The sequence below is a fragment of the Aulostomus chinensis genome, chromosome 16, assembly GCF_037954235.1.
Source record: "Aulostomus chinensis isolate RoL2024-O1b breed Wild chromosome 16, RoL_Achi_v1.0, whole genome shotgun sequence".
In the NCBI taxonomy this organism is placed as follows: Eukaryota; Metazoa; Chordata; class Actinopteri; order Syngnathiformes; family Aulostomidae; genus Aulostomus; species Aulostomus chinensis.
In genome coordinates this window covers 11,629,028-11,646,270 of record NC_141335.1, presented here as the reverse complement: position 1 = coordinate 11,646,270, position 17,243 = coordinate 11,629,028, and the positions used below count along the sequence as shown (strand labels likewise).

The following is a 17,243-nucleotide window of genomic DNA, read 5'->3' as shown; positions in this document are numbered from 1 at the left end:
GAACACACACTGTCCAGCAACGAGCTGACCACAGCTATTGATGCGCCCGGAACGCGTCTGTGTTATTTAGCTTTTCTAAGTTATATTTCACACAAGAAATTACCGGAAGAGGGAAATATGAGGTAAACAGACAGTCAAATTCCTTTCTAAGGTGTAAGACAGGAAGTTGGTAATATAATGTAGTTCCTTATATCACTTTAGGGTGGGGCTCCATTTTTTGGTTCCACTGTAATATTACAAAATGGAACGTCTCATTAGATCATATGGCCACATTTCCTTCATAGGACTTTTTAAGAGGAAAAGGTTCTCAAAAGCACAAATTGGACATTCCCAGAAAATTCCCAGGCGAGGGGGATTCTCTAGTTTCTGATTCTTGTGATTTGTGATGATTTTTGATCTTGTGATTTTTTGATCTTGTGATTTCTGATTCTTGTGATTCTGATTCTTTGTGATTCTCTAGTTTCAGGGCTCATAGGAAGTTCCTTTTAGGATTCTACACTAAAGCCTAGAACAACTGTAGAACCTAGTGGTGTTACGGGAACCTTGAGTGGACATTCTGTGACATCCATTTGGTTTCTTTGCGCCACTTCCAAGAAGGCTTTCAAAATTTTAAGAAACATCACAGTAGATTTCAGGAGGAGACCCACAGGAAACATTCCAGTTTTCCCAAAACATCCCGAATGTTCTAAAAAGTTGGAGAACGCCACATTGTGACGGCTCAGGAATGTTCAAGTTGGAAAGCCACAACCAGCAGAGACATTCTCAGTTCAGCTGGGGAGTAGATTTATACAAAAGTGCAACACTCAAATGAAATGTGTGTTGCTTAAAAACAAAACAACAACACACATATAAAATGATCCAAGTGATGTAACCTGGCCACTAGAGAGGAGTGTTGAGCACAAACAGTACCTTGTTAGAGGTTGATAGGTTGATGGGCTGGCAGCTCTAAAGAGAACTTCTGTGAAAATTCAGCATTTTGTCAGGGAACATTTTTATAACATTTTATGATAAAATTACACATGATTTCTCCCCTGGGTACTGTAATCCAACAAACGTTTCCACTTTCATTGTCCTTTCCTAAAGTTCCCATTCACACTGGCAGCTATCAGTTTTCCTTTTACATTGGCCTCTGGACCTACACGGTGTCATGGTGTCCTCCTGTCAGGTCAGGTTCTCAAAGCTGGCTTACCTCTGCTGACGCGACCGCAGGGATTCTTTAACTGAGATGCTCTTCTCCTTCCTTTATGAAACATGACGTTTGCACGCCACCTGTCCGTCACCCGTCCGAGCCAATCATAAGGGATTATCTCACGTCACGACAGAAGTAAACATCAAACACCCAGCAGCTATCTCGAGACTAGTACTTTTTATTATTCTTCCTCATATCACAGAAGTATCAATATTCCATTATTCTACTTTTGTAAGAATTCACAGTCTCTCCAGAGATCACGCATTCATGGCTGTTACTCTGTTTATCATTGGAAAACCAAGGAAGTAGTTGTGTTTTACTGAACATCTCTATGTGAATACATGTCGAATTCTAATAAGTTAATCTACATAAAGACTCAAGGATATTCTCATGATGCACCAAAACATCTGCTAACCATTCCACAGAGGTCACGCAGGGGTCAAAGGTCAAAAGTTATGACTATGAGTGCGTGTAAAGGCTAAAAAGCTGTGCATTTGTAAATAGCCTCAGCCGAGTGCCGGTTGGTGTGTAAGTTTATAACTATTTGATTAAAAGGTGACAATGTCATAGCTGCAAGGGTTTCAAATACTACTTGGATCTTAGCCAAGTAGTATCGCAATACTCTCTTACCTCTGTAAAGTTTATGTAATTGTACTCTCTACAAGCTTAGAGGCCGGAATCCAGACTTTCTCTATGATAGCATGTTAGCGCTCCGGTTAGTCGATCTTGACACAAAAAACATCTCAAGTCGGTTTCATTCAACAGTTGAGTTCCGGATTATTGGAGTATCACCATTATTTTCATGTTTTTACTTTTTTGCCAAACAAAAAAAAACCCCAAACCCACATGATTTAATTATCTGAAGGATATTTTAAGGTGTATAAATGATGTCCTATAGTATTACTAGCAGTACATTCGAATGATACCCACGTTTTCTGACCTCTCCAATTAGCACTGAGATGGTAATCATCAGTCTCAGTAGATAATAATTTGCATGAAGGCATGTGGACAATCAACTATCTGATGTTCGATATACATGAAGTAAAATACACAACACAGGCATGTTTTGAAAATGAATTTTATTTACAGGTTTCAAACATTATACATCACGCTATCATACATAAAATAGTTTCTACTTCAAGATATATTTGCATGAAGGTTACATTTGTTGTTTTTTTAAAAAGGTCGCTTATGTACCCCAGACTCTGCACACTTCACGGCGTGCCTGCTTGACACTTTCCTGACCTGTAAGCGCCACATGTGCTTTGCTGACTTATAAGCAGTATTTTTACTTTATGTAAGCAGGGGACTTAAAAAGGAAAGGCCAGCGACTCCAACTGGCTTAAAACCAAATCCAATTCAGTTAAATCTTCTTACATCCCTCAATCATTGACTGTGGGCATGTGCTTTGAATATTGAAATACCTATACACATAAAAAAGGACAATTTTCTTCATGAAATTCTACAAAATAGATATGGAGTATACATTTTTCAAAAATATAATGCTTATATTTATAATAATTACAGACTAATATTTCTAAGTAAGTGAGCTACATGTCCTCCGTATATTTGGCATGAATATTGTTAGAAAACACAGATATTAATTTGTTTTTTTTAAACAAACACAATGGTAAATATGAATTATTATAATTCTACATGCAGATTTTTTGGATTGGTGCCAATTATAAAACCTCTCCGTTGAAGCATTCAACTCTGCAGTATATAAAAATGATATTTAAGGAATTGTGGATGTTACAGGTCTTACATCTGTGAATATGTTTATTAAACTTTTCCCGCATAACCTTTGTCTCACGAGCACACGCGCACACATGTGGGCACACACACACACACGCGCGCGCGCGCGCGCACACACACACGCACGCGCACTGCTGTGGTAGCGGTGGTCTAGCAGCGGAGGTCTAGCAGACAACACAAGTCTTTGACTTCCCACCATTGTCGGCTGCAGAAGGAGCAAAGAAAAGGCAGCTTTTATACATATAATGAACCGAAAATAGGGATGGGAGAACCTGCTGAATTCGAACCATTGGTACTCACATTGGTCTCCACCTTCCAGTCTTTTCTTCTCCTCTTCAATAGCCTTCATCTTGGCCTCGTGGACATCGGCGAGAGCTTTCCACTCTCCTCTGTTGTTAGTCAAACCCTGAAACATGGGGCTGATCTCTGTGTGGAAGCGAGCGAACTCCTGCAGGTGAATAAAGAGAAACAAATGTTCATACAAAGCAACAACAGAACATGCAGAGAAGTGAATGCTGATCATCAGAAACTTCCTGATTTGCACATAAGATTTGGTAAGCACGATAAGCAGGGTTAAGGCCTGATTTAGGTGGATCCCACGAGCATGCAGCTTTCTCCTGGTTGAGGCAGACAATCACACCTTATCCTATATTAGCATTGTTGTAAATTTCTCCAAAAAGAACAATCCTTGGAATTCTCTAGCCTGTACCAACACATGTGTTACAAAGTGCCATCATTTTTTTAATCCATCATCCAAAGACAAAAATTGGCTTACAAACTAAAGTGACATGAAAGTTGATAACAGACATTAGATTGGGATTCCCAACAGTGACATAAGATAGAATTCTGTTCGTATGTATCAATACAGCATCTGGAAATGAGTTGGTTGTGTATCCGAGTACCTTGTACACAAAGGAGCAGACAAAATCGATGAAACCACACTGCATCTTGGGCAGCTCGTCAGCGTGATTCCTATCCATCATCGGCTAAAGGAGAAGACAAAGAAGCGGATTATTCAGCTTTTTGATAACAAATTTACTAAAGACAACATAACGAGAAAGATTTCTTACAATAGGTTGTTGCTCCAGAACTGTCCTCTCCAGGTCTCCCTGCTCCCAAAACTCTGCTGCCACCATCAAAGCCACCTAAGACCAGAAGCAGTAGAAGACCAGTGATGGCCAAAGAGAGGGTGGCAGATTGGGTGGGTGGTCTGGGGTTTTGGTAATCATGGTTAACTACAGAAAGCGTCGGTAGGTGAACTGACCTTGCTCTGAACCTCCCACGGCTTGGTAATGGCAGACAAGTCACAAGCGGTCATCATCATTGCCCTGCAGGAACACATTTTAGAATATCGGCTTTTTTTTCCCCCCGGCATTGACACTGAATGTAATCAAGGGAAAAAAAAAAAAGTGACAAGGTCACTTGACACATGATGGATTTACATGCAGATTTCCTTCCTGGTTGGATTGTTGGAGATGAAGTTGATTTTTTCTTTCTCCTCTGGAATCCCCTCGACAGTTTCAACAAGTTTCTGGAACATTGTTCTTTTCCTGACAGGCAAGAAATATTTAGGGTTTAATGAAAAGCACTCAAATGAGCGGCGAGTATGACGTAACACTGTCAGCGGCACTGACTTGAAATAGAGGGCGAGATCAGTGGCAATGATGCAGACTTCAAAGAGATGCTGCACCGTCTCAAACTGACGCTTCTGGAGGTTTTGGAAGATATTCAGTTGCTGAGGACGACAGCGAAAGACTACAGTTTAAAAAAAAAATCCCAGCAACGTGTTCGTAAACGGATTTATAGCCATTTGAAAGAAAGAACCTACCTCGTTCTCCATCAGTGTCTTGCTGTACTCAAGATGATGTCGCTCCATAACGGAGGAGCTGTGCAGTTTAGCCAGTGGGGATGCGCTCCTACAAGAAACACCTTGTTTGTATTCTCAGTATCATTTAGAGTACAAAAAACAACAACTACTACAACGAAAACCATTAGGTATTCTCACTTGGTCTGGTAGAGATTGTTTGTTCCTCTGTGATCGATATCGTGGCAGAATCCAGCAGCCACCATGGCAAAGGCCTCAAGATCGGAGTAATACTTCTTCATTTTACCAGTCTGCGAGGGAATAATGGAGTTATAGTACATGGTAAAAGCAGTAAAACGAAGAGAATAATCAGTGGAGTCAAACTCACCAGCAGCAGGGTGAACATGGTTTGGCCCACGTTGAAGCCGTGCCTCCAGTTGTGGTAGGTGATGTCACGGTAGCCCTTACGAACGGTGTACATCCATCTGGTCAGGATCTGGTGATAGATGTCATTATCCCTCGTTAATTTTCAGTTTAAAAAGACTAACTAGTAGAAGGTAATAGAAGCTGAAGCCCTACTAATACTACATTTTTAGGGCTAATAACTTTTCATTTTTTTCCCTTCTAGATTTTAATACAAATATCCACACTTTCAACTTTTTACATTTAAAAAAACAAAACAAAACAGGCTCGATAGTTGAGTTCTGACGCGCAACAGACGAAACCCCCCGTACAAGAGAAAGAGACGAGAGACAACTTGTTCATTCTCCCACAGAGGTGACCTTTGAGGGTAGAAGGAGAAGACTCCTGCCGTATACGCAAGACCTAAGGACACTCCGTCACTGGGAAACTGCATCTATTGAAGTGAGGATGAAGTCATCTTTACTTTTCAGCAAATTTAAGAGCCTGCACTTCTTTATTTTTTTTTCTTAGGTAAATTCGTTTGGTTAAGAATATCTACCTTTTTTGAGCGAGTATCTGGGCTTCTTCTTAAGTTTTGAAAGTGTGTATTTCGGTCACGTCTGCTACAGATATCAGTCCAACAAAAAAAGAAAAATACAAGTATGCTGAGTGTCTCTGCTGTACCTCGGCTGGAACTTTAAACTTCTCCACCACTCCGAGTTCAAAAAAACAACGGATACCGCACTTGATCAGCTCGAACTCTGACAAGGGGAAGTCGCTGAAATGGAACTCGTGCAGCTCCACAGTTTTGGCATCGGGGATGTTGGTTCTCTGTGGGGACGGAACGAAAATGAGGATGACATCACCAAGACAAAATCAAAAGGAACCTCACCGTCCTAAAAAAACCAAACAAAAAAACCCCCAAACAACATCAAATTACGTACCAGGAGTTTGTACATCTCTTTCTGGTCACAGTCTTCGGGGGCAGAGTCAAACTTCTCTTGAGTGTTCTGTGAGGAGAAATGGGATTTATCTACAACAGTGTTTCTACACATGAAGGTGTGTAACAGAATGAACTCAGATTTAGGCTTAACATGTAGACCATGAGGTTGCTGTTATTTAGATTAGTCTACATTTTAATTTATCATTCTGCCTGGTGTGCAAAAGAAATGCTATAGATTAGTGTTCTTATCAGGGTCAAATCATACAAGGGAAGTGTAGAATCTCACCAGAATGGTCTGCACTTCATTGGGACTAGCCTTTGTCTGGTACATGAGCATTTCCTGGGCAACATCTTTTCCCCAGTCTGCCCTGTTCAGTTTGTCATATGTGTCACTGTTCAGGGTGGACCAGCCCAGGAACTGAGTCAGAGCCTGGAAACACGGATAAATACGGATCCATTCATCCAACTCTGCTTGAATTTCAATCAGTCTTTCTTTTTTGGAATTACAAAAAACCCAAAACAGATTGGTTTGATCGGGAGACTTTGGGAGTCCAACAACAACAACAACAACAACAAGAGCTTCATAGAGGAGAAAAGGAGCCGTACTTCTGTTATTTGTTCGTCGCTCTCCTCGAATGGTTTGCCGTCGCACCTGTTGAAGAAAGTAGCCACACCTACAATTTCTTCTTTTTTGTTGACGATAGGGAGGGAGAGGACGTTCTTGATCATCCATCCACTCTCATCCACCGCTTCTTTCTGTCAGGAAATACAAAAAAAACACACACAAAATTCAACCATGGAGATGATCGATAACGAAACAATCAAACTTGAATTGATAGCTTAGAGCCGATGGTCAATTTTCTCACCTGAAATGTAAAATACTCATCTCCTGGTGCGTTCATCATGTTGCAGATCTAAGGGAGGACATTTTTTAAATTAAACTGGAGTTCTTTTTTGTATTTTCCTTCAAACACACAAACACACACACACACGAAAAAGCGGAAACTTACAAATCCATTCTCAGCCACATATGATGGGAGTCCACTGACCAGAGCCCAGTGGTCAGCAGGGGGGCCGCTGTGAGTTCATAGAGGAGTCAGTTACCGCTCTAATTAATCTCTGAAAATATGCAAATCAAGCTGATTCTTACGGGATAACTTTAATCTCCTCTTTGTCTTCCAGCAAGTAGTCGATGATCTTGTAGAAGATGATTTCCTGAATGGTTTTAATGTATAAGAGTTAGAAAAAAAAAGTTTAACAAAGGTGGGCACCTTTAGAGAAATAATCTGAGCGATGGACTCACTCTGCCATCGGGCGTCTTGGGACCTTTGTATGGTTCCTGCTCTCCTAGTTTGATCGCCCACTCATCAAAGAATTCCTGTAGAGAAAGAAAAAGACCCAGTTTTAAGAATGCATTATAAAATGAACATAAATACACCTGTGTTGCGGATGGGTTTCTGTGCGTACCTTGTCTTTGGTCATGTCCAGCAGTCCCACGGAGTATCTCTCACATTTGATATACGTCCTCACTGTGTACAAAGCTTTGTGAAACTGCCTCTCAATGTCCGTCAACTCTTCAAAAACTTTACTGGCTGACCAAAGCAAAACCTAGCGGGCAGGAAAAGCATTTATCGTTCTGGTGTATTGGCACGTTTTCAACATTAAGCTTGTGTACGGTTTACTTTTACCTGACTTCTCCTGGATTCCACATCCCACATGTAAGCAGTGTGAGCTTGGATGGCAGCCACAGCTGCAAAGTTCACATATTTGTTGAAGAGCTGTGATAAAACAACAAAGAAGACTTTAAAAATCGTATTCATGCATTTCCTTTTTTTAAAAAAATCAAACAAACAAACAAACAAACACAAAAACCTCTGTCTGACACACTTTTACTTGGATAACCTTTGGTGTCTTCACTCGGGCACAGAAGAAGACAGGAAAAATGTCTGAGCTGACCCGTGCTAATTGGATTATAAAATTGAGCTGTCATAATGGTTTCCTTGTCAAGCTTTAAAATATACAGGCCAGAGACAGGAAGCTGCTGGGCTGAAGTTGGTCATTGTACCAGATTAGTACACATGAATGCTCGCTGCAGTCAAAATGACCTCCACTCACCTCCTGATCGCTGTTTGAGAATTCTGCAGCACCCTGCTTGTTGAGTGCCATGATGACACCGATGGGCTCCTTTCCGCTCATGAGGGGAGCTGTAAGCATGCATTTAGTGGTGTATTTGGTCTGGTTATCCACAAAGTCAGAGAAATGAGTGTTCTGAAATAAAAAGTACGGGAGAATAGTTTTGATTATACACGTACAAAACACATTTTCAAATCTGATCTTCCACGGGAGCTCACCTTCTTCACATCAGGAACATTCTGTGGCTTCTTGGAGTGCGCTGTCCATCCAACGATCCCCATGTCGGTGGGGAAAACGATCTCTACGTTGGGGTTGACTAGATTTCTCTCAAATGGGGAGTTGTGTGTCACATCGAAGAGGATGGTGGACAGCTCGGGTGTTCCATTGCGGGATCTGTAGCCAAAGTAGCTGCAACGATCAGCCTGGATCAGCAGAGCAATCCTCTGGAGAATTTTATGCAGAGCTTTTTCAACCTGGTTTTCACCATGCAACTCCTTAACGAGCTCAAAAATGAGCTCAGCTTCCTGGATGGTGGACACATCCTTGTACGAGGCCGGGTCTTTAACCTGTACCTGGTTGTTGAAGGCAGCGGTGATCACATCTGCCTTGACTTTCTTTTCATAATACTCCTTGGCAAACTGTGGGTTGTTGTCAAGGAACTTCTCGACAGTGTCTTTATCTGCCATTTTTTTCAAAATGCGGCGAAGTTCTTCTCCAGAGGCTGCACGAAGACGCTCTTCTCAGATGGGCAGAGCTGCAAAGAAGGGAAGCTGGATTCCAGAAGGTGTAGCAAGGCAGAGTCTCTACTGATGCATCTTCCCAAAGTCTTCCACAGGAGGACTAAAACCTCAACCTTCCCAGTGGGAACAGAAGGTAGTGAGTGGCTTACTGGGTAAGGGGATCCCAGGGACCACTAATGACTGTGACGCAGGAGTCATAAAGCTCCTGAGCTTTCTTAAGATGTAAATCTGGCCACTTGTCATTTTAGTGAGACCAATCCCATCACAGGTGATAACAGCTGAGTTATGCCAACCAACAGTTTGACCTATAGACGCAGACATGGAGCGAGAAGTCAGGACTTCCTATCTGACAACGTACAGGGGTGAAGGATGCACCGCTTCTTCGATAAATGTGACATAAAAGCATTGAAATTTTCATTTAAAGTCATCGACGTGTTCATCAATTCAGACCCTACATGAACCGAGAGTGGCACCTACTCACATATTTAGTCCCTCACAAGATAGGCAAGCTAGGAAGCAGACGCAGAGGCGATGGCTCACTAACTAGCGTCCTAAAATAACTGCGCTCCAGCTGTGCAACAACTGGCCAGTGCTACCGTGGTCCAGTACGTCTCCTCAAGCGAGGCGAGTGATTCTTTAATGGGTTTGGCTTCCCTAAGACACTTTTGTTGTTCACTGGGTTGCAGCTGCAATTAACCAGTGACAGGATTAAGTGGGATTTCTCACTGCTGTGCTGGAGTTTGTTTACTCCTGTTGGCTTGCCAACTGTCTTGGGTTAATGTGACTTGCTCATGACGTTCAAAAGTTACCTCACATACCAAATTGAAAAATGACATGAAAAAAGTTGGTAATATATATATATTTTTAAACGTTTCTAGGAGTATAATAGTCTAGCAGTGCACATTTTATGGAGCAGATAGTTGACTTAGATTAGCATTTTAGCTCAGACAAATGTAATGCTGTGTTACCAAAAAAAAACAAAAAAAACAAAGATACAGCACAAAATATTTTTTCTTTGGCCTTTAAGAAAAGATTAAAAAAAAAAAAAAAAAAGCAACTCACCACCTTGCAATGAGCGCCTCTCCATTATTTACAACTATACTATCAAAGGCAGAGTTCTTATTCATTCTGTAATAACTCCTGGAATTGTTTCCTATTATAATATTTAATGCAACAACTCAAGAGCGTAGCAAGAGAGCAAAAAATAAAAAGGGCGTCTTACATGAGAGGTATTTGTTATCAGCTTTGACTTCTCTATTTGTTAAAAGTAGAGTAGAAGCAAGTGAGAACGGGCGAGACACCCGGACGCGTACGAGTGACCCACGGGCTTTTTCTCTCCAGGGTGATGGAAACACAGCTCGGCTTCAAAGTTCTGCTAAAACATGTCTGAAATACTTATCATTTGTAGCATTTTTCAGTCCATAATTAAAAAAAAAAATAGCAAAATCAAATGTTTGAAGGAAAGAAACTGATTGTTTTTTTTTTTTTATTTTACATCCCGTATCTCAACATTTTTAAGTGCTGAGCTCAAGCTGAGTGAACAGAGTCCCGTTTTTTTGGGGGGTTTCCTGACATCTTTGCCAGACAGTAAATTCACCTGTCAGGTCACAATAGCGTTGGAGGAGGAAGGCTGCATTCCACCCTCTCCAGTTGCGTCAGGCTACTTGAGAGTACACGAGTACATTACCACTGTGGGGAAATAAAAAAGGCCAGTAAATTTATAGGCGGGTGGGGGTGTTGTTGCTTTAAGTAATGAAACCATCCTCAACTGCTCAGAGAAAAATTCCCAACAGTGATTAACAGCATGGAGCTGGAGGACACTGACTCAGGCCAGGGTGGAGTGATGCTCATGCAGAGTGTGATGGGTAGCAACAGTTAGTGGGCTCATGCTGACAAACAGAAGGCAGACAAGTGGAGAGTCAGGATGGCGTCGTTGGAGAGCAGGCTGGGGTACCAGGTGGGCAGGAATGGAGCTTCTCCAAAATATTGTCTCAGTCCCATCAGGACCGTGTGAATATTCTCTTTAATTTGTGTCACTGACTGTTAAGTTTTGCGGTTCGGATCTTGGTGGTGTTTCTTGGTTTTATTAATGTTTGCAATGTGGTAGTGAGTAAGTTCCCATATTAGTTTGTAGTCACTTTCCTCCTGTGTCTCTACACTTGCTGTCTTTATGATTCTCCCCTTTTGTGAGTCACTCACCTCTGTGTTGTCAGAGTACACTCTTAATCACCAAAGGCCTCTTCCTCCTGTTTCTTGACCTGTGGGTTCCTCACCTACCCTCATGTTTTACCACCTGTTGTTCATTGTCTCATTAGTATGGAAGTATTTAAGTCCACTTGCTGCTTTCTTTTATTGGTGGACATATCTGTTTTTTTTAAATCACAAATTTCCATTTTTATTTTTTTTGTAATTTACCTCTGGTCTGTTTGTCATCTTTGTGTTTGGGTCCATCTGCCTCCAGCACCTCCAAGTGTATGAAATATTTGTTATCGTCTATTTCTCTTCTCCCTCTGAAGCGTCTGACACATGTATGATTGTATATTTTGCAGATTTCGAGACAGCTGTCCGGGATTAACACTCCCGTCAATTAATCTGAGCTGTAATCTTCAATCAAGCCAACTGTTTGGACAGTAACACAGTAAATTAACAGTGGTGATCGACTTAGCTTGGTACCACTTTGAGTTACAACTGTGGTCGAGATCACCAGGTGTACTTAAAGAACCGTGAAAGTCATTCACATTGTTCAAACCTGAAAGGGATAGATTTTGTTTTTTCAAATGAAGTTTAATGAACTAATCTGCTACTAATTAATCGATTATGAAAATGGTCTGCAGTTAATTATCTTTAGATTAACTATTGAAATATTCATTTTAAGAAATAACCAAAGACGCATCTTCCTCTCTTTAAAATTGTTCTTGTCAGTTCTGGATAATATTCAAGCTCACAGGAGCAGAAACACACTCCGCTCTAAATCTGCATCCCAGACAGGTTAAGCTCATAATGTCACAGTCAACATATGAAAAGTTCCTGAAAAGAACAGTAAGGGAACGACGTGTCTAAATCATATTAGCATCTTGTTTTGAAAGCTGCTAGTCCATGTTAATCTTTGGTTACACGTTCCCTTTCAAGGTGCTGCACCACTGCAGACCTATTGACTTCCCATATAGTTGTCTAGCAATACTAATCCTGGCCTTTAAATAGCACGGAAAATGGATTAACTTACACAAGCTGTTTTGAGCGATTCATCTGATCTAATCAGTGAGACCGAGAGGAGGGAGAAGACCTACAGAAGGAGGAGGAAGCTGTGAAGTCAATGTGTCATGCAAAAAAAAAAAAGAAAGCTTTATTCTTTTAAAGAGATACTTACAAGCTAATGTCAAACTAAAATGGCACTAAATGTGCACCTTAGCGAAGTTTCTAGCTCCATTTAAGATATTTAACAGGTTTAACAGAAGCGGCTGAACACGAGTTTATGAAGGGAAAAAGAACAAACAGATTCTGCCTACGCAGGGTGCAGAGTTGAAGAGGTCAGTCTAGACAGGTTTCGAGGTGGTTCAGCAGGTCTCTGTAGTGCTTGGCAGGATACACCGACAGACATTTGGGACACTCCAGGGAGCTTTCATTCAGCAAGCTGCGGTAAGGGGAAGAGGTCTGGTAGGGAGGGTAGACCACTTCCCAGGCTCTGCTCTCATCCTGGTCTCTCTGAAAAATACGGAGCGATGCATCAGTGAAATAAAAACAAAACAAAACAAACCTCCAATCATTCTAAAATAATCTGCGATAACGTGTGATGTCCTCTGCTCTGCCAAAACAAGAAAAAAAAATCAAATCTGGCAAAAAAAACGTGATGACGACCCACATGACATACTTTGAATTGTGGACACTGTTTACCCTGCGATCACTGCAGCAGAAAACAGAAGAGCAATTGTCCACAGGTTCATTATTTGATGTCAAAGTATCAAACACCAGTTTTCAGTGTTTGGGCATTTGACAGGCCTTTGAAATCATAGTAGATCTCCCAATGATAGCTGCTATGTAGTCAACACAGTCTGAAAGCTGTTTTTTTCTTTTCAGAGCAATTAGACTGAGTTCTCATTCTCCAAATGTAAGGTATTACTGCTCCACCTGTTTTCTGCCAGCATTTTAGATATTGGAATGTTAGCTTTTCATTCCATTCCAAGATAAAAACATAATGAAGCATTAAGTTTCAACACTGATTAATTTCAGATATGTATAATAACTTTTCTTTCACCCTTTACTCACATGGACTCTATTTTTTCGCAGCGTCCTCAGAATTCGGACCATCTGCTTCTTTAAATATGAGCAATTCTGCCTCTCATCCTCAAGGTCTTGTGAAGAAACCTTGATCTAAAATTAAGAAAATGTACACTACAGTGAAAAATACTGGCATGGAAATGCTCATTTTGAAGATGCAAGGTACTATCTCATTTGCTCAGGACTGAAATTTTCTGTCTAGAAAGACGGCAAAGATGTACGAGTGTGGAAGAGTCGGACTTGGAGACTGTCAAAGGTCGTTCATGCTATGGCTTTACGAACTTGTGTTTTCAGATAGGACTGTTGTAGTGTTCCTGTCATACCTGTCGCTCCAGGTTTGCAATTCTTCTTTGGTCGGAAAGGTGACGATTAACCATAAACTTCTGAAAGATATTTGCCTAGAAGAGGGAAGGACTTTTGTGAAATCCCCCCCCCCCCGTGCATGAGGACATTTTTATATTTTTAATATCATCCATGCACAATCAAGACGTACCTGCAGCTGGAAGTTGGCTGATTTGCGTCTTTCCTTATGAAGTCTCTCCTGGAGGTCTTTGGTCTCATCACTCAGCTGTTGCTCTTCATCACTCAGCTGTTGCTCTTCGTCACTCAGCTGTTGCTCTTCATCACTCAGCTGTTGCTCTTCGTCACTCGGCTGCTGCTCTTCGTCACTCGGCTGTTGCTCTTCGTCACTCGGCTGCTGCTCTTCATCACTCGGCTGTTGCTCTTCGTCACTCAGCTGTTGCTCTTCGTCACTCGGCTGTTGCTCTTCATCACTCGGCTGCTGCTTTTCATCACTCGACTGTTGCTCTTCATCCTCAGAGGAAAGATGCTCCAGCTGCTGTTTCAGCTCCTCCACTTCCCTCTCCTTTTCCTCGAACCTACACATGAATGTATCAGTGAGGCTCCTGGCTGGCATCCTTGCCACTTAGGGCATATTTGTCACTTGAGAGCTGCAGGCGTACCTGTCTTGGGTGTTTACCAGGTCTTGCTGGGTCTTGCTGACCTGCCCCCTGAGTAACTGCAGCTCATCTTTCGCTTTCTGCAGGAGCCTTTCATAGTGCCCCTGCATCTCCAATATTTTGTTCTCCTCTGTAACAAGAGAGATACATTATACTTAGATGTAACTTGAGATGTAACAGCGTTTCATCTACATCATGCAGTAACATGATTTTCCATCACAGATTGTTTCATAGCATGCTTCTCTTGCTGTCACAGTGTGGCTGTGCCCACCGTCTCTCTTGGCTACGTTCAGCTGCATCTCCAACAGTGCTAGTCTGTCCAGAATTGCCCTTACAAAGGCCTCTCTCTGCTGGTCATCATCCAGCCACTGCTTGTTCTCCTCCAAAGCCTTAAGCGTCTAAAGAAAAGAACCAGAAAACCAAAACAGACAGAGTGAAAGATGTGCCAGTGAGATGGCGCCAGAGTACAAATATCCAGCCACAGATTACTGTATACTGTAAACAGACACACACATATTTCCTCACTTAGACACACAGCGAAAACAAAAAGGCAAACAAGCATTAATGGATTGTGTATGGGTTGATTTTGGACCTCTGTTCCATTTTCAGTGCTCATAGAATTTCAGTTCTATTTAAACAGTAAAACACAGCACAGCCTTCTCCATCAACTACCAATGACACTCTGGCTGTCTGCACACCCCCAATGAGGCTTCACCACAAGAACAGTAGAAATAAGAGGATTAAAAGCAACTATGTTATGACTAGTAAACCACACACAGAGATCCTGCATATGAGGACAAGACAGTCAAGCCATTCCTTTCAACTGACATTTGCCACTGCATGATGTAACTGATATTAAGAAATACATGCTGCCATCTAGTGGTGTAAAGTGGGAAGGAGAAAAATTAAATGGAACGCAAAATAAAGTAAAATTTTTCATCCCGTGTCACCCAAGTTACAAGAGCAGACAAGTCTTTGCTCAAGCTGCTCCAGAATGCAGCACTTACTGGTTTTCACAGATGACATTGTATTCTTGCTGCTCTTTATTGGCTCCCTGTCAATAATAGAATTATTTTAAATATTTTAACTGATCCCTTTTGAAGCTCAACTGAGTCCTTCCCCAAGTTATCCTATTGAAATGATGACCCCTAACCAAGCCACTTGCCGCCTCAGATTCTCGGATGGGGCCATTCTGGTTGTCCTAAATTTGAGGTTCAAATTGAAAGGTGGCTGTGCTTTGCTTTGTAAACTGATATTTTTTTCAAGGATTTATAGAATAAATTCATGACTATTGCTATCTTGATAGCCCCTGATTGCAGGGTGTCAAAGCAGGAGAGGCACAGGTGTTGAAATCAAAATGATAGTGGCTTCTTAATTCAATTTCCCCTGAAGAAAAAACAGAATATTTATGATCCTGATGTCAGGTTCTTGATGATGCTCATGATGTCATCAGTACTGCTTTTAACCCCCGCACTTTTCCTAACAGGTACAAGACAATTATATGTCAGGCTTTTAAAAATCTTTTCAAGATAATTCCTAACATTTTGGAATGTCTGAAAATCATCTTTTTGCACGTTGTCTTCCTCATCCTTCTTCTCATACTCACAGTTTCTGTCAGGATTCCATCATCCTTTATCAGGTGTTCTGACGATGAAGCTCTCATCTCACCTTTAGCCATCAGCTGCTGAGAACACACCAGTCTTGCAGTTTCAAGAGAGAGAAATCTCTGCGGACATAGTTGTTTTTATTGATATTGATCTGGTGGAGACTACAATACAAGCAGGTTGACTGTTTGAGCAGCTGACACACTTCACCTCCAGTAGTTGGTTCTGTTCTGAATGCTGACGATTCAGCTCAGCCAAGGTCTTCCTCAGAGACTCGTTCTCTTTCCTCAGATCGCTGAAGCTCACGTGAAAGACTGGGGTTTTCTTTTTCCTGCTGGAACGTTTACGTCTGCATGCCATTTCTCAACCCTTCAAAAATATTTTTAGAAATTATGTGAAAAAAAAATACAGGGATATACAATTATTCCGTTAACTTATCGCTTGGTTCCCAGGAGCTGACATATGTAAAAAGAAAAAAGTAAAGTAAAAAGAGAAACATAGAACTTCATATAAATATGAGTTTGTTTTACCAGGTTATTATAATGATAATTAAGACTGTTTGCAATGGTAAAACTGGGGCTTCAATACAGTTAGTTCAAAGTGCAGAAGCTGTAAAAGGATATGTTGAAATCGGAAGCACAAACTTACCTTTATTCAAATGTATCTTCCTCATATATGACAAGTGAGGTTTGTGTTACCATGGACAACTCAAAAATTGCTAGAGCAAGATAAGCAAATAGAGCTCAATCTTAGGTTATCTTGTTGTGATTAATGTTGAAAATGAATGTCCAGGTAAAATGTTTTTTTTTTCCACTGCTAAAAACAACGAAACATCTTTATTTTAGAGTTACGACGTTACCCTGCAGTTGTTTTATCAAGTTAGATAACCGAAGATAGGAGAATTACAACTGTAAGTTAGCTAACGTTAGCTAAGATGTTGGTAACACCATCATTTACCGTTACTGCGGTGGACTCCCTTGGAAGAAAGGAAGCAACAGTTCCTAAAAGTTTCATAGAAAAAACTTACCTTGGGGGAAATGATATTTTAGATGGTAAATAGTTTACGAAAATCGCACAACTTCGTGGAAAAACGTTCAGAAGCTGTTGATACTCAGCTCGCTACTAAGGTCAATGGAACAAGGCGCGAGAGCTACTGTTTGAGTACACATCGGCCTGTGAATTTTTTTTTTTTAAATTTTGCTTGTCTCAATTTAATTTTTTTTTTACATAATTAAAAATAAGACAGAATAAATTCTATGTTTATGGCAAATCTCTGCAAAACTACCAATTTCCAAACACAGTGTTTATTTCTTTCACCACAGGGAGGCGCACTAACACAAGAGAAGGTGCACAATTTCTCTCTGGATGCATAATAATTACTCAAAATTCGCGAATTATGATTAGCAAAACTTTATTGAAACCATTAAGTATTTTTTTTT

General features: G+C 41.0%; 2 protein-coding genes across 2 annotated transcripts; both read right to left on the bottom strand.

The window, feature by feature from the left end:
• Positions 1-3,108: 3,108 nt before the first annotated feature.
• On the bottom strand, positions 3,109-17,125 carry LOC147247486 (cone cGMP-specific 3',5'-cyclic phosphodiesterase subunit alpha'-like). The gene is made up of 28 exons (XM_086181322.1): positions 16,832-17,125; positions 16,015-16,173; positions 15,807-15,926; positions 14,472-14,598; positions 14,204-14,330; positions 13,735-14,119; positions 13,565-13,639; positions 13,230-13,334; positions 7,782-7,871; positions 7,561-7,701; positions 7,397-7,471; positions 7,244-7,308; positions 7,104-7,170; positions 6,960-7,007; positions 6,700-6,849; positions 6,380-6,523; positions 6,095-6,160; positions 5,835-5,981; positions 5,137-5,244; positions 4,950-5,059; positions 4,773-4,860; positions 4,579-4,679; positions 4,387-4,494; positions 4,209-4,272; positions 4,015-4,089; positions 3,847-3,930; positions 3,245-3,392; positions 3,109-3,149 (listed from the first exon to the last, which is right to left on the bottom strand). The coding sequence occupies exons 2-28, from the start codon at positions 16,162-16,164 to the stop codon at positions 3,109-3,111; spliced, it is 3,009 nt and encodes a 1,002-aa protein (XP_086037448.1). The 5' UTR covers positions 16,165-16,173; positions 16,832-17,125.
• Positions 8,104-8,912, bottom strand: LOC147247487 (cone cGMP-specific 3',5'-cyclic phosphodiesterase subunit alpha'-like). The gene is made up of 3 exons (XM_086181286.1): positions 8,445-8,912; positions 8,209-8,361; positions 8,104-8,139 (listed from the first exon to the last, which is right to left on the bottom strand). The coding sequence occupies exons 1-3, from the start codon at positions 8,910-8,912 to the stop codon at positions 8,104-8,106; spliced, it is 657 nt and encodes a 218-aa protein (XP_086037412.1).
• Positions 17,126-17,243: the final 118 nt, after the last annotated feature.

Excerpts from the sequence above, each read along its gene's own strand:
- LOC147247487 (XM_086181286.1), bottom strand. The coding sequence starts at position 8,912 with ATGGCAGATAAAGACACTGTCGAGAAGTTCCTTGACAACAACCCACAG. Across the intron at positions 8,362-8,444 it reads ATGTTCCTGATGTGAAGAAG|AACACTCATTTCTCTGACTT; the intron begins GTGAGCTCCCGT and ends TTTTTATTTCAG. Across the intron at positions 8,140-8,208 it reads TCTCAAACAGCGATCAGGAG|CCCAGCAGCTTCCTGTCTCT; the intron begins GTGAGTGGAGGT and ends GACCAACTTCAG.
- LOC147247486 (XM_086181322.1), bottom strand. The coding sequence starts at position 16,164 with ATGGCATGCAGACGTAAACGTTCCAGCAGGAAAAAGAAAACCCCAGTC. Across the intron at positions 7,008-7,103 it reads ATGTGGCTGAGAATGGATTT|ATCTGCAACATGATGAACGC; the intron begins GTAAGTTTCCGC and ends GTCCTCCCTTAG. Across the intron at positions 6,161-6,379 it reads ATGAAGTGCAGACCATTCTG|AACACTCAAGAGAAGTTTGA; the intron begins GTGAGATTCTAC and ends TTCTCCTCACAG.